We start from the raw sequence: 16590 nt of genomic DNA on the forward strand, positions 1-16590 counted from the left end.
CAAAAAATGAGGTTACTGTAAATTATTCTCTTGAAAATTTTTAGAGTCGTAAATATTGTCACTTGAAAACTCAAACTGCTGATTTCAGCCGATCCTAAATTTGAAATTCATTAAAATTGGATGATTCTAAACCTGAAAATTCATGAAATTAGCCGTTTCTAAACTTGGAAATTCGTAAAATCGGCTGATTCATGAAATGAGTTTATTTGAAGCGTAATCACTCTATTATAGATGTAATATTAAATATATTTACCAATAAAATGAGGTTTCACATATTTTTGACTATCAAAATCGAAAAATTCAGTTGTTGATGAAATAATTTTTTTTTAAATTTAATATATGTGATGGATTTATGAATTTTTCATTGAAGATTTAAAAAATTCTATCTTGTTATTAGGTAGATTTCATTGAAATTTATCTATTGCATTGGTCCTTATGTCAAAATTGAGTCGGAATTTTTCTATAGTATCATCTAAATAGTCGAGTATGGCTCAAAAATAGAATTAGTTCGAAAGTTTATGTATGTATTTATATATATATGAAGTATTCCATGCCAAATCGACCACTTTTGAATCCGACCCCTTTAGATTTAGCTGAAACTTTTCTACCTTTTGAAAGACATTTTTTCAAATTTTTTCAAATTTTTTATCCAACCCAAAAAAGTTATGAATTTAAAAAAAAACTGGCTTTTTTATTTTCAAATAGCCATAACTTTTTTAGACATTGACCTTTGGGTACCTTTTTTTAAAAAAATTTTTGTTTTTGAATGAACTTTTCGAAAAAATACACAAAAAAAAATTAAATATGATCAATTCTATAAAATAATTGACAACTGAATGATTGACAACTATTCCTGCTCATCCTGGACAAATAAAAAAAAAATTTTTTTTATTTTAGAAAATTTGACAATTTTTTTTTTAATTAAATAAAAAAAAAAAAAAAAAACACGGCCCTGTCCGGGATAAGCGGAAATAGTTGTCAAATTGATTGAAGTTTTTTTTTGAGAAAAAAACAATAAAAAAAAAAAAGTGATGAACTTTGAAAAAATAACGATTTTGTTCAAAAAAACCGATTATTTTATAGAATTGATCATATTTAATTTTTTTGTGTATTTTTTTGAAAAGTTCATTCAAAAACAAAAATTTTTTTAAAAAAAGGTACCCAAAGGTCAATGTCTAAAAAAGTTATGGCTATTTGAAAATAAAAAAGCCATTTTTTTGAAAAATTCATAACTTTTTTTGGGTTGGATAAAAAAATTTTTAAAAATTCTCAAAAATGTCTTTCAAAAAATAGAAAAGAATAGAAAAGTTTCAGCTGAATCTAAAGGGATCGGGTTCAAAAGTGGTTGATTTGGCATGAATTACTCCATATGTAATATAACGTGTCTTGTGTACACGATAGCACCTACAATTCTCAACGGATTTAGATGAAACTTGGTACACATATTCTTTGGGTAATTTACCTTGAACGAGTTCGAAGATGAGCAAAATTGATCAATTAGTTTAGAAATAGCGGCCATTTAAAATTATCAAAATAGTGAAAATCATGTTTTCGGTGACTTAATTGATGTATAACTTTCGATTGGAAAGAGATTGCTAATTTTTAATAAATACATGTGAAAGTTCATGAAATTACTTTTAATTTGACGTATATAACATAAAAATTTTGACCATTTTTAATTATTTTATCAAAGTTGAGAGTGCAATTGAATCATTTTAAGGCAATGTCTAGTACAACTTATGTATGTTATTTTATCAAGAACTCTCAACAGATCCTAATAAAATTTGGTACACATATTTCTCGGATAATTAGCTTGTATGAGCCCTAAAATGAGCGAAATCCTTCAATTAGTTCAGAAATAGTAGTATTTCGAAACTATCGAAATCTACCTTCCATTTCGGGTGTGGCCGAATGGCGTTTTTTTTTTTATTCTGATACTCAAAAATGCATATATTTATAATATAAGAACCTAAGATTTAAAAAGAAAAATAAAATTTTTGAGTATCAAAATAGAAAACATGAATAAAAATTTATTTTTCAGATTTTTTTAAACTCTAGGTTGAACTAAATTATATATAGCACTTCATTTGACACAAGGTTTAAACAATCGACTAAACATATTTAGTGTATATACTTAATATATTAGTAAATAGTGTCGATATTTAAAAAGTTCTTTCTTTGTTTAATTAATGAAATTAATATAAATTGTGTTTTGTAATTTATTAAAACTTTTAAATAAAGATTTCATTCTTTATTGTATCGAGCTTAAGTACATGCGAATAACAGTATTTCAATATATAAACGATAGGATCACTTGAATATCTTTAACAGTTAACAGGTGATTAATTTTTCTGTTGAGTACAACAGGCAATCATTCAAGAAATTCAAGATGAGATAGATTTAGTTAAGTACCAATAGACTTTGATGGAAGAAAAAATGTTATTGTAGAGAGTTGATTAAACAAATTACATTAATTGTCTTGATTGATATTATCATCAAGGGTCTTACAGCAACTTTAAGTGATTCAATTGGTCAATAGCTATATTGTGAGAAAATATATAGTGTCATACATTGCAGTATACATTACGTAGTATAATAATAATAATAATAATAATAATAATAATAATAATAATAATAATAATAATAATAATAATAATAATAATAATAATAATAATAATAATAATAATAATAATAATAATAATAATAATAATAATAATAATAATAATAATGATAGTATTTCTTAAATCTTGATTTATTTAATATTAGTAAAGGTTGTTAAATAACTGACATAGTAAGAATGTTTTTCGAACAAAGCACACTGCGCGTGACTGTGAGTTGGATATCAAAGCGAATTGTGGGTGCGCAGGACCTGGACCGGCGAGGGGTGTCGGAGTGAGGTGTGCGGAGATGGCGAAATAAGGCAAGAGTGTAGGGGAGTTAAGGGGCCCGGGGAAAGGGAAAAGGGGTAGTATCATGAGGGGTTGTATAGTAGGTAGTTGTAGAAGTAGTGGTAGTGATGATGGTGGTGGCTCGTGGTAGCCCTCGAAAGTCCGTCAGAGCTCGATTCAGTTTCTGAAACCGACTCGGAGTCGACATTCGTGTAGCTCGTACCGTTAACATGCGGATATTTATTTTTCACAGCTGTTTTTTTTACTCGTCTCGATACTTTATAAGCGTTTAAATTGGTTTTGGAAAAATCAAAGGGAAGAATTGTGTGATAAAAATATTCAAATAATTATTTTCTCGAGTGCGAAATTATATTATATGTATATTTTTTTTGAATAATTTTTATTTATTAGTGATGCCATATGGTTGGAAAAGTAACATGTTTTTTTCGTGTGCCGTTTACTCATTGTAATGTTTCAAGTCCTGGTGGATCGTAGTCATTGTTTGTATTTATATAAATTATTCTTTCATTCGTTATAAGTAATTATTTTTTACTTTATTGTTTGTTGCATGGATCTGAAATTTGAATCAATCAAAATTTTCAATAATTTAAACAATTAATGAACATAACAAACTGTAATAAATAACTTATTGTAAATTTTAATTAACTACAAATTATTAGCTTTAGAAGTTGTTTTTTGAAACAAAGCACACTGAAACATCAGGTTTTTACATTACATTCATTTGCGGTGAACAAAATTAATTTGATAAAATAAAATACGAAATTAACAAACAAAAAGTGTTAAATAAAAAGTGAAAATAATCCCGGTTGTTTTTTTGACACCAAAATTCATACATCTTACGGATGCGGATAAGCTTGAGGAAATGTGGTGAATGATCGTAACCCGGTGGGCACTAATGGTATTATCCATTTGTCATTAAACTGGAAAACAGTAAGGAGTTTGGTCAACTTAGTGGAACGAGGAAACTACTGCAAAGCGGTGGAAGTTGGTAGTGATGCCGTGATGGGGTGCGGCTCAAGCTCGTTCTTCCTGACCACAACCCTCGTGGGCGCACTTCTCTCGATCTTCTTGCTGCTACAGATATCCGTCGCGACGCGTAAGTCTACTATCTTTGCACATCTGTCACACTATTATTTATAGTTTATATCTTAGACAAGTTTGTATGCATCGTCTTGAAGTTAAATTAACCCATATTTCTTCGTGGAAACTAAAAACCAAAATATAAACATAAGCTAAAATAGATATAAGAACATGAGTCCGAGTATTATTACTTTGCGGTAGACATAAATCTTTTAGTTTTTAGTTTGTTAAATCATTGAACATCTGTTGTTGAAAAAATAAACAAAAAAGAAGAAAATCGTTGTTGATGGTAAACGAGTAAGAGAAAGCGCCAAAACGGTCTTTTAAAATAGTTTAGTAGTACCGTGTAAAGTCCTGGATCCTGGATCATGAATCCTGAATCCTGGAGGAGAAACGACGGCAGTATGTACTACGGGCGATTCTTTGCATTTCTCAGAACGGTAGGGTGTGACGGTACAGTATATCTGAAAACGCTTCGGTAAATACGTTCAAAGAACGTGCCAGCTATAATCGCTACTGTGTGCCCAAAGAAACTGCCATGGATTCTCTTTTGTTATTATTAAAAACCCCCGGTTTTTTTTTTTTTTATTTCTTCCCTCTACCTTTCGTCTTTTCATGCCAGACAGTATTATCGCCTCCTCGACTCTACTACTTGCTTCTTTATGTACTTTAAAAAGTATTCATTGTTATCATCATGATAATTATCTTCACTATTGTACTTTTGAATTTTGTTTTTTTTTTTTTTTTTTTTTTTTTTTTCCGCAAATACATACAGGATTTTATTTCTTCCTTCTCTCAAACATACTTCCTGTTGTTTTTTTTTTTTTTTTTTTTTTAAACAATGAGAGTTTACTTTTTTTGCACGTCTTACTTTTCAGCAAGAACTCAAGAGTGGTTTAAAATTAATTTTTATGAATATTAATCTCTTGCTTTTCTTCTTCTTTTTTAATACACAAGCTTCAGAAAACTATTATATTTATGATAGAAATTTTAAGTTTATCTTGATAAATACTGAATTATTAAAGTTTATAATTATTTCAGAGAGTTGATAATTAAGTTCCCGAATCACTTTTCTGCTAAAATGTTACCCTGAAAAGTAACGAAAATGTTTATTGTATTTTAACATTATTATTTTTATTATAATAAAAATAATAAAGTTAAATTGTATAGGTATTTATACATCCCAAATGCGCATATTATTATCAAAAGGAATTTGTATAATACTAACGTCCGCTTATCTCTCACCCGGCAGTTTATTCTTGCTCACTGAGTCTGAATAATGTTTGTTATGGGAATGAACGATATGTCATTCACAATTCCATTGATCGAGAGTCACACGATAATTATACGTAGAAATGTATTTATTCTCTCCAAATGTGGTATTATTTTATTGCATTAATTATAAAGCTGTGAATGATTATAATTGAATATGTGATTTAATAAAATAACAAAAAAAAAAAAAAAAGAATAAATTTTTGGCGGCAGAGTAATTCTGGAATAAAACAAAAGTTTTTGGTAAAAAGTATCCAAATTGATTGCTCAAATAAAAATGGCAATAAAATATGAATACGCAAAGTTTTATGAAATGTGGTTACTATTTTTATGAGACTTACAGTCTTTAAAATTTTAGCATTCAAATAATTTGTCATAAAACTTTAAAATGCTTCTATTCGTCTTTTTCGTTTTATTACTGCTCTCTAGTTTACGTGCAATTGACTGTTTGAAACATCAGTTCAGTGATACAGTTGAATGGCTTAGATGAGTTGGGATTAATGTGAAAACTTGTCAGGGGGCATGAACATATATAAAGCAAGCGAGGTGAACTTGAGTTCATAGATTCAACAATACATATAAGATTTACCTCTTGAATTTACACGGAAAGTGGTGTGCTATTTTGTTTTATATTTGCACTAAATCAACCATAAAATGAGCAAACAAACAATGCATGTATACATAAATTTTTTCCAAGTAAATAGACAGATAAATGAAGAAAATTTTTATGTGTCTAGAGATATAACATGAATAGCATTGCAAAAGAAATTTTTTTCGTTTTCACTATTATATGTGAAAAACATTGAATAGCAGACAGTTGATGTAATGGGTCTGGATGGTATAAGAATCGATGGGTCGTTTCGGACACTATCGTTAAATTTACGCCTGGATGAACTCGTTCAATCGCCATGAGCAATAGTTATAGTGATGACTGAATTTGTGGTAGTGATACTCCACTAACAGTGGGGTACGAGGATGAGGATTTTAAACGTTTATTTAGTTGTATATACCTATGCTGTACTAGTTGATCATGTCTCTTTACTTTTTTATAACGAACTACGCGAAAGCCCAAACCGCTTCAACTATTCTCTGTCACGCACTACGAATTACCGTTTAATCGTCGAATGTTGCATGCTTGTATGCGTAATAACGTTGACCTGTATGCATCCTGTGATGTGTACGGTGACGCGGTTAAACAATTGTGCGTTCACGTCCTCTGATATTGCATCCCGCAGACTAAATACACCTCTCAGCCATTAGTTTACCTGCATTATATAAATTACTTAACATATATTTCACTTTATAATATACAAATACAAATTTATAAACGTTTAATTTTTTCAACTGTTTTAAATCCTGAAACAGAACTCATGAATATTTATCGCATAAAATAATTTATCACGCTATTCTCTATTTAATTGTGTATTAAAAATAATTTAAAATGGAAAAAAGTTTTGATTATGTGTGCTTTAGAGCTTTTCTTTTTTTTTTTTTTTTTATTTACGAAACTAATCATCGCCAGGTATTTGATCGAGCAAATGAAATTTTGATGTTATCCGCTTGAGTAAATTGAACGTTGATGAATCGTAAAATTGTGTAGTGTATACCACAGGAACAAGAAATAGATGGATTCATATTAAATTGAAAATAAAATATTTATAAATAAGTATTGATAAAATACCGCACGTTTACTGAAAACTTTATTCAATATCGGGTACTATTTATATACTTCGTTCTACAAATTACCTTTCTGCAATAATCATGTGAAATTAGTAATCATTATTCAACTGATAATTATTACAATTAAACTTAATTGCTGAATCAAATTAGTATTATGATTCACCAATTGCAAAAGCGAAATCTGAATTTCGCGTATATTAATTTTGATCAATTGTGTTTGAGAAAAAATGTTTCATTCAAATGCTGTTTAATCAATTAATTCCTTTACTTACAGTTTTTGATAGTGTATTAACTTTCATTGTTACTGTAAAATTAATTACCAAAAATTTATTTTCGTATTTATATGTTACGTAATTTTCTCTGTTATTTTTTTATAACTATTTTCTGCTAGAAATAATCGATTTCAATGAAGTGATACATTCTACAGAAAGGTTGATTGTAATTAAATTTTAAAATTGTGTGAAGGAAATGTTTTCAATAACCAATTTTTTTCATCTAAAAATTTATGTTGTTAATATTAAGGTAATTGGTGAAGTCGGTTCAAAACTAAAAATTATCAAATTTTCACTACATTCTTTATGATAGAAAAAAATTTTTTAAATATTTTTCGGATTCTTCGAATATATGAAATGATATCGAAGATATGCCACTAAAAATATCTTCTAATTGACAGTAAAAAATGATGATTGAATGTATGGAATTAAAGATATTCGATGTATTCTTTTTAATAAATAGTTTTTTTTGCAAAAAAAAACATGTCATTATTATTTCGAGTTTGGTTGTAAGACAAGTATAAAATGAAGTGGATTTCTTAGTGATTTAAGATGATAAAACTCTTCAAAATGATATTCTTCGTTCAAGAATTTCTCTCTTGAATCAAGTTAATTTTTTTATCAGTGTAAAAATATGCTTGCTGTGAATCTTTTAGATTTTAATTACTGATGAATTTACTCGTTTAACTTAATTGCTAGACTTTGACACGAACCGACTTAGGGGAAGCCTCTAATAACTTTATTTTGTAGCAAGAGCGTTGAGTACCAGTGCATAGCAGTATATAAAGATAAAGTAGTCATTGAAAAGCAAGAGAGGCTAAATAACCCCAGAGAGAACTTAGAAGTTGAGTGGGCAAGCTAAAGTAGAGAAGAACAGACTTGAATAGTTTAGCGTGCAGGTAATATTTTAAGCTTACAATATATGTCTCTTTTAATGAATTCAAATTTAAATTATGAATGAATTAGATAACTATCAGTTTATTTGTACAAAGGAATAATAAAGTTTATCGATGAAGTATTATATTATATGAAATTTATGGTATTAGTAAACCACTACCATAAATAAACTAACGTAAAACGATTAAAGTATATTTTATAAGTTCAGAAAGCTGTCACTTAATATTGAGTAAATATTTTATTCAAGACAAAGCAAAATATCATCTGACTAAATCTTAAAAATAGTTGGTTTCATACTAGGGCTGTACAATTTGGCCGGTTAGACCGGCTAAAAAAGTTAGCTAAGTTAATAAGCCAGTTAGCTGGCCAGCTTAGCTAATTAGCCAAAGGCTTAACCTGTTAACCTAGCTTATCTCAGCTAATTAGCCAACTGCTAAACCGGTTGAATAGCTAATTTTTCATATGATTTTTGTTGTATACTGAGGTGCGTATAAGTATTGAAATTAATGTTAACCTCGTTTTTTGAGAAAAAAATCATGAAGAACAACAGAAAAAACGAGAGTAAAGTAATTTAATGACCTATGAATTAATTTTTTTTTTAAATAGAAAACAGTAATAGAATAATTTATTAAGTGGGTCATTTCATGTCAAATCGACCAATATTGGAATTATGTTAGAATCGACCCCTTCCGATTTAGATGAAATTTGGTCACAAGTTTGCTTTCATCATAAAACAAAGTTGTGCCAAAGGAAAAATTAAAAAAATTTTTTTCGAAAAGTTATGCAAAATTCAAAATTTCACCATTTTCAGGTTTTTAAAATTTATTTTTGTAATATCTCGGAAACTATTATAGTTACAGACATGGGCCAAAGTTCATTTTAAAGGGGATACTTAGGATTATAAAAAAATTCTTTTTAGGTAAAATTTTTGAAAAATCAAAAAAATGGGAAAATTTTGAAATTTAAAAAATCGTGAAAATCAAAGTCCGCTATGACATTTTTGGCTCATTTTTTTTGCAGAGTATCTCTTACTAATCTTAAAATATCCTGGAATTTTCCGGATTATACTCATTGTAATCTGGATTATACTAGCTACTACCTGAAATTTTTTTCAATCAGTATAATCTGGGATGATATCCAGTGTCATCTTGTTCTTTCCGTGTTGATGGTAGTACAGATATTTGTATTTTTTTATTATTGAGAATAACAAAATTAAATAATTATTTAATTTAACATCATTCGAAGTTTAAAAAAAAAAAAAATTTTTTTCCCAACTTCAAAAATTTATATCTTCGAAAAAGAAAGAACACCCTCTTGAAAATTTCAGAATACTTTAAGATTAGTAAGAGGTACTCTGTAAAAAAAAATGAGCCAAAAATTTCATAGCGGGCTTAGATTTTCACGATTTTTTAAATTTCAAAATTTTCCCATTTTTTGATTTTTCAAAAATTTTACCCAAAAAAAAATTTTTTTATAGTCACAAGTATCCCCTTTAAAATGAACTTTGACTCATATCTGTAACTATGATAGTTTCCGAGATATTACAAAAATAAATTTGAAAAACCTGAAAATGGTGAAATTTTGAATTTTGCATAACTTTTCGAAAAAAATTTTTTTAATTTTTCCTTTAGCACAACTTTGTTTTATGATAAAAGCAAACTTGTGACCAAATTTTATCCAAATCGGAAGGAGTCGATTCCAACTATTGGTCGATTTGACATGGGATGACCCACTTAATAAATTATTCTATTACTGTTTTCTATTTTAAAAAAAAAATTAATTATTTCATAGGTCATTAAATTACTTTACTCTCGTTTTTTCTGTTGTTCTTCATGATTTTTTTCCCAAAAAACGAGGTTAACATTAATTTCAATACTTATACATACCTCAGTATACAACAAAAAGCATATAAAAAATTAGCTATTTAACCGGTTTAGCAGTTGGTTAATTAGCTGAGTTAAGCTAGGTTAACCGGTTAAGCCGTTGGCTAATTAGCTAAGTTAATTCGGCTAATCGGTTAAATTAGCTAAGCTGGCCAGCTAACTGGCTAATTAACTTAGCTAACTTTCTTAGCCGGCCTAACCGGCCAAATTGTACAGCCCTATTTCATACTCATAGATAAATGATCTTGATTAAAAAAACTAAGAAAATTTTTAGAGATAAACCGTTTTTTTACTCTGAAAATCTTTTTTCTCGGTTACGTGATATTTGATACCAGACTTGTTGATTTTTCGTTCAAATTTTAAAGTGGCTTTAACTTTTGAACGCCTCGTTCGATTTTGATTTACTTGGCGCCTTTCGACGCAGATTTTTGAGTACAGAAATTGTTTGTACGGTCTTGAATCAATGGATCGAAGAATCTAAAAGTTATATTAAAAAAAAAAAAAACGATAATTTAGAAATTTTTAAATGGCTATAACTTTCGAACGCGTCATTCGATTTTGACTCACTTAACGGCATTCGATGCAGTTTTTTAGGTTAAAAAAGTGTCTAAATGCTGGAGTTGATTCGTCAAATATTTTTAAACTTATTTCGAAAAAACTTAAAAAAACTTTTTTTTTTAATTTTTATTTTTTAAATATCTTTGAAACGGCTTTACCGACTGACTTCAAAATCTAATCAGCTCGAAGGCTCAGTAAACACTTTCGATCGCTGTGTCATTCATCTCGATCGGATGATTCGTTCTAAAGATATCGTAGGACAACATTTTATTTACACATACACACACATACGGCCGGACGTCCAGCCGGATATAGTCGCAATTACTTTCTAGGACCTCAAAACGTGGAGATCTGATGAAAATTCGCATTCTCAATATCGGACCGAAATTTATAACTTCCTACGTTTGAAAATTATAAATTTTTATAGCGGGAAGTTTAAAAAAATAGTAATATACTGATTTTTTCGACCGTATTTATTAAAGATATTCAACTCGTTAACCAGTTAATTATTGTTTTAGAGAATTTTTTTCAATAATTGAATATATTTTCAGATAATGAGATTATTTATCACGTACAAAAAGATATAACTTTATTGCGATAGAGATTGCAATTTTATATTACCAATGATTATTATTATTTATTTAAGAGTGATGATTAGATTTTGTTGGCAGCTTCAGTTAGCTTGGATTCTCTTTAGCTTACAATTATAAATTCAAAGTAATTAAAGTTCAAATCTGTATGATCAGTGCTTGAGATAAAGTAAGGATTTGAATAAATCACGACTTGATAAAAAGTTACCCGGGAAGAAATCCCTAGTAATAGAAAGTCATGAAATATATCTGAAGCCAACTTGTTAAAAGTCTAATTACCTGAAAATAAATATAATTCATATCATCAATTTATAAATATATCATGAACATAAAAATGTATGTAAGTACATTCAGGCGCGCGTATATTTTTTCAAGTTATCGTCAAAAATTACCGTTAAAATTACGGTAATCATAGAGTATGATGCTACCCATAATCTTTTATTATAGTTAATACAGTTGCCATTCTAGATACTTGAGAAAGATCAGTGCGATTAAATATTAGACTCAATTAACATTATTTTCTAAATTAAAAAATCATTTTATTGTACATGTACTGAAAAATAACCAGTTTAAGAAGTAATTATAAATATTTAATCATCTACGCGATAATAAAACAACAAATGATGAGTTTTATGAAACATTCAGGACAAATGGTTCAGAATTTTATGTGTAATGAATTCTGAAGTTCTCAAGGTTAAGCGATTTGTGGTGAGCAATATTGTGCATTGAAGAATAGGTATGTAATATATACATATACGTATATATGACTATCCTTGTTTCGAACCCCCTTCTTTTCTGGTACTCGAAGTGATTTGCCGCAATTACGGACTTTTTTTTTCTTTTTAGAGGCCACTGCTGGCGATGGCTCTTATTCTTCTGTAGCGGTAAAAGAACAATGAAATTCTTGATAACGAGCTTCTGGAAAAATCCTCGTAGAAGTATACAGTGAGAGTTGGGGGTATAGAAAAAGTCCTGTGGTTTCTTATCACCTTACAGTGAAAGGAGTAAAAGAAATGTGTAATTTTATCGGCACTTAAAATTACTTAAACTTGGAAAAATTAATTTTTGATCAATGGGTTTTTCTTTCTCATAAGCCCTTAACTTTTCAACATAAACATAATGAAACTTTGTTAGGTTATGCTGTATTTAATTGAGTTTCTAATCAATGTATTTGAGACAATAGGTTTTCTTGATCATAAAATTATACAAGAATGAAATGATATTATCCTCAATGGTATTAGATACAAGAGTCTTTGGTTTACAGATAGAAGGGTAGTACAAGAGGTTAGAGAACTCTCGGAGTCTTGGTAAAGTTGAGGGAGGCTGATTAACTCATCGATCAATAGCGAAGTGTTTACTCCTTCGGCGTCCAATCAATTACGAGCTGATCCACAACGTAGTGGCCATCCTTCCGTTTTCACTATTGCCCTCAATGTTGATCCGCCGTGCGGTTAGGAAGGACTTCCTAATTCTCTACTGTCATGTGGTTAATGATTGAACGATTTTCTTCCCTAATTCTTTTCAAAAATAAAATTATAAAACTTCATTAATTCGACTTTTTTCCTAAGACACCAGTAATAAGTATATCAATTATAAAGATGGTACTTTTTCTTTTCTTTACTTTGCAAAGTTTCAATCACATCTTTTACATGTATTGGATATCATTTTTCTCGTGTAATATGATGTGGATACAGAAAATTTTCTTGATTGATTATATTTCAAAGAAAATAAAATTTACCATCTCCGTTGCTTCCTGAAAATCGATCTTTTCATATTAAATCGACTATCGTTGATTTGTTAGTAAAGTCGTCTCATGTTTCCATTATGCTGAAAATATCAGAAAAGTTCATACCATGCTATATTATTGATACTTTCCAAAATAGTTTATTAAAACTTGGTTAAAAAAACATGCAAGAATGGGGCAAATTTTCTTTAGCTATATTAAGGCTTTTTAACTGCAGTTTCTTGAATTTGCCTTTTCCTACCCTTTTATTTTACAAAGATACAAACATGTAATATGTTATTACGTTATTCGAATAGAAGCTCACAACGGTATCAATGTTTTTTTATACTTTTGCCGAAAAATAATACTTCCTTTGAATGGTTCTCTAATCAATATTTTTGAGTCTTGAGTATTTACAAATTCTGACAGAGGGCGTATAGACGTATGATTCGTTCTTTGATAAAAAGTTATTTTAGACGTTTTAGATTTCTAATCAAATAACGATGATTTTCATTTTATATAGATATTTAATTAGAGTTTTTCTGAAAATTTTTTACCTAAATAAGTTCAACAACATTAAAAGTTGAAAGTTTTAAAATATATATAAATATAAACAGAGACAAGATCTGAAATCAGTGAGCCAAAACGAGAAATTATAAAATAATTCCATTTAATTATTAAATTAAGTTTGTACAGTTTGGAAATAATGTAAGAATGAAAAACTATCAACAAAGAGATTTAAAAACTGGAAAAAAAGCTTGATGATGTTCACTCTCATAGTATTACATTCCTTCAATAGTATTAAAACATATTACTACTGTTTTGAGCTTTTGCTTCGATATATATAATGATATATTCCATATTTATACAATTTTAGAAAATTTTCTCATCAATGCTTCAACTGATATACTTATAAAACTAAAAAAAGCCATTCGGCAACCGAAATGGAAGTCGATTTTTTTAGGCTACTAAAAGCTTGCAGGATCATAAAAACGTATGCAATAGTAAATTTCATAAATTGATAGTGAAATGGAGGGTAATTCTTGATCTACAAGTAAACACATGGAGAGAAAAAAATAGGTATTATTTCTGTTTTCCTACAGGTATCTATGTCATATATGTATAGAGATTTCCAGTGATTCACTGATTCATCACGGGATCTCTAAAACTGTAAAAATTAAAGACTTGAAATTTAGCAGGATTATTCCTTCTGCTCCGCGGAGATCATCTAAGAACAGATTTTACGAAATTCAACCTCTAAAGGCGATCGCGGGAGTGCTAATTGTAAAATATTTATATTCTTGAAATATATTTCCCGAAGACATGAATTTTAATGGAAATCTTTTGTGTTTATGGATTCCGGACATTGTTTTACTGTTTGATCGATTGTAAAGAACTCTCTGATGCTTCGCATCATGAGTCGTGCAAAATGTTGATAAAATGTCGCATTTAATTAATAGTTATTTAGGAGAGAAACTAAAAAATATGAAAGTTTTTCAAATTTCTCGATTAAAACTAAAATATCTATAATAAATCAAAATTCATCATTAAATTTTGGATGTATGAACAGTGCATTTTGAAATACATAAAAAACTTTTAAAATATACTTTTATTGAAAGTTAGTTTTCCTCTTTATGTAAGCTTTTACAAAAAGATTTGTTATGTTGATAATTTAACTAATAAAATAAAGAGGGTTGAGGTTTTATAAGCTTTGTTTAAAATTGTTTATCATGACTGCTATTATGTAAATTCCAAACTGAATACAGTTTATGAATTTATTGTTCGTTAATAAATTAATATATAATTTATAATACGAAAAATCAGTTTATCCGATTATATTAACGTCTATTGACAATTTAGTTAATAACAGTAATAATGTTTCGTCCGGGAATATTTTGTTGTCATCATTAGCTTACGTCATTCGCTATAATCTATTGAATGTAACATGTCGTTTAATAAATAATATTTACCCGCATTATGTAATTTAAGCATATAGCATATTGATGCAACAAAATGTTACTTTCCAAACGATTGATAGTATTATCTTGTAATGAGATTATCGTTTTGTCATTTGTTAACATCAAAATTTTAGTGTAAAACAGCCTATATAGAATAATTTTTCTAATTTTACAAACAATATACAAACTGAATTATTTTAAAGATCTGAGTGAATTAAAATTATTTGATTTTTACTGAAGACGAACTAATAAAATTAATTATTACGTGCAACAAAACTGATTTTCAGTAAGATAGTCTATACTACAAATAAATTGGTAATAAATATCAAGGTAATAGAAAAAAAAAGTAAGCCATTTTGAAGTATGAGAATTGATGACATTCGTGCTAGGAAATGAAAAAAAAATTTATTTTTAATAACAAAATTCTTTGTGAAATTTTTTGCAAAAAACTTCGAATTTACTTTCCGAAGTTTGAGTTTTTATATAGGTCATTCTTGATTGATGTCAAATCGTCCAATGGTTAAAATCGACCTTTTTTAATTTTGATTAAATTTATATAGTGAAGTCGTTAATTCTAGAGCAAAGTTCGACCAAAGGAAAAGTTTTTTTTTAATTTTTTTCAAAAGATCCTGACATTATCAGAACTGTATTTTTTGTTTTTTCAAAAGCATGAATTTTTTAATTTGAAAAATAAAATTTTATTTTTTTTTCCAACTTTCAAATAAGGTAGAATTATATAGATACTTAGTATTGTACTCTGTGAAATCGAATAAGTAGATTTCGACTATTTGGTAGTAAATATTCACTATTTTGATGTGAAATGCATATCATCAATATACATTGTACTACCAAATAGTGGAAATCTACAAATTTAATTTAAGAGAATAAGTCACTATAGAAATTATGATTCGAATATTCTTTCAAAAATTAAATAGTCAGTATATTGTTTTAAAGACCTTACAACGTTAAATTCGGATAAAACTCGATTTCTGAAAATCAAACCGAAACTAATAACTTTTCAAAATTTGAAAATTGTACAATATTCATTAAGAGCAAACTAAAAAATTTGCGAAGAAACAATAAAAGCCGCACAAACTATCGCTTTCTAGCTTTTAGTTATAGTTATTTTATTTACTTTAGGGTTAAAGACCCCATTAGTGGCGGATACCCCATTACTGACACTTTCTTTGATTTTGGTACTTATTCAATTAATGAAATCATTAATTTCAATAATGAATATATTATTTCTCATCTTGAAGACCTTTAGATCAAAAAAATTTTTAATTTTTATTCCAAGTAAAACATTTTTTCATTGAAAGAAAAAGTGCCACTAATAGGGGTTAAAGGTGCCACTAATGGGGTCTTTTACCTTACTGGGTTATTGATAATTCAAAACAAATTAATGGTTAGTAATTTCCAAATTTTTAAGGGCAATAAGTACAGTATTCTGTTAAATATTAGTATTTCACAAAAATCTGAATATCCACAAAATTATCTCACGTCTGGTAAGGTTAATAAATTAAAATTTTCAATGGTAGTTTTCTATTAATATCTTTAATAAGCTTACGAAAATTTGAAATTTTCTTGCTTTATGCTTTTAACACAATCACTATCTCAAGAAGTACATAATTCTCCATAGATGAGAAATCGGAATTCCTTATAGAAGAAAATAGCATTTTTCGTTTACAAGTAGACGTTTGAAAGTAAACGTGTTATGGTATTCTTTATTTAATGTTAATTTTTTTTTTGTTTTTTGTTAGTTGAACAT

At 28.2% G+C, this 16590-nt stretch overlaps 1 protein-coding gene across 4 annotated transcripts in view; it reads left to right on the forward strand.

Annotated features, from left to right (window-relative positions):
- The first annotated feature begins 2999 nt into the window (after nt 1–2999).
- LOC123269442 (hemicentin-2) overlaps nt 3000–16590 on the forward strand; it is a 593151-nt gene continuing 579560 nt past the window's right edge. For all 4 annotated transcript variants that reach the window (XM_044735146.1, XM_044735148.1, XM_044735147.1 and 1 more), the window contains exon 1: nt 3000–4005. In XM_044735146.1, the coding sequence (XP_044591081.1) occupies nt 3912–4005 (94 nt within the window). In that variant the 5' untranslated portion in view covers nt 3000–3911. The remainder of the gene's footprint in view (nt 4006–16590) is intronic.

The sequence above is a fragment of the Cotesia glomerata genome, linkage group LG7 (genome assembly GCF_020080835.1).
Source record: "Cotesia glomerata isolate CgM1 linkage group LG7, MPM_Cglom_v2.3, whole genome shotgun sequence".
In the NCBI taxonomy this organism is placed as follows: domain Eukaryota; kingdom Metazoa; phylum Arthropoda; class Insecta; order Hymenoptera; family Braconidae; genus Cotesia; species Cotesia glomerata.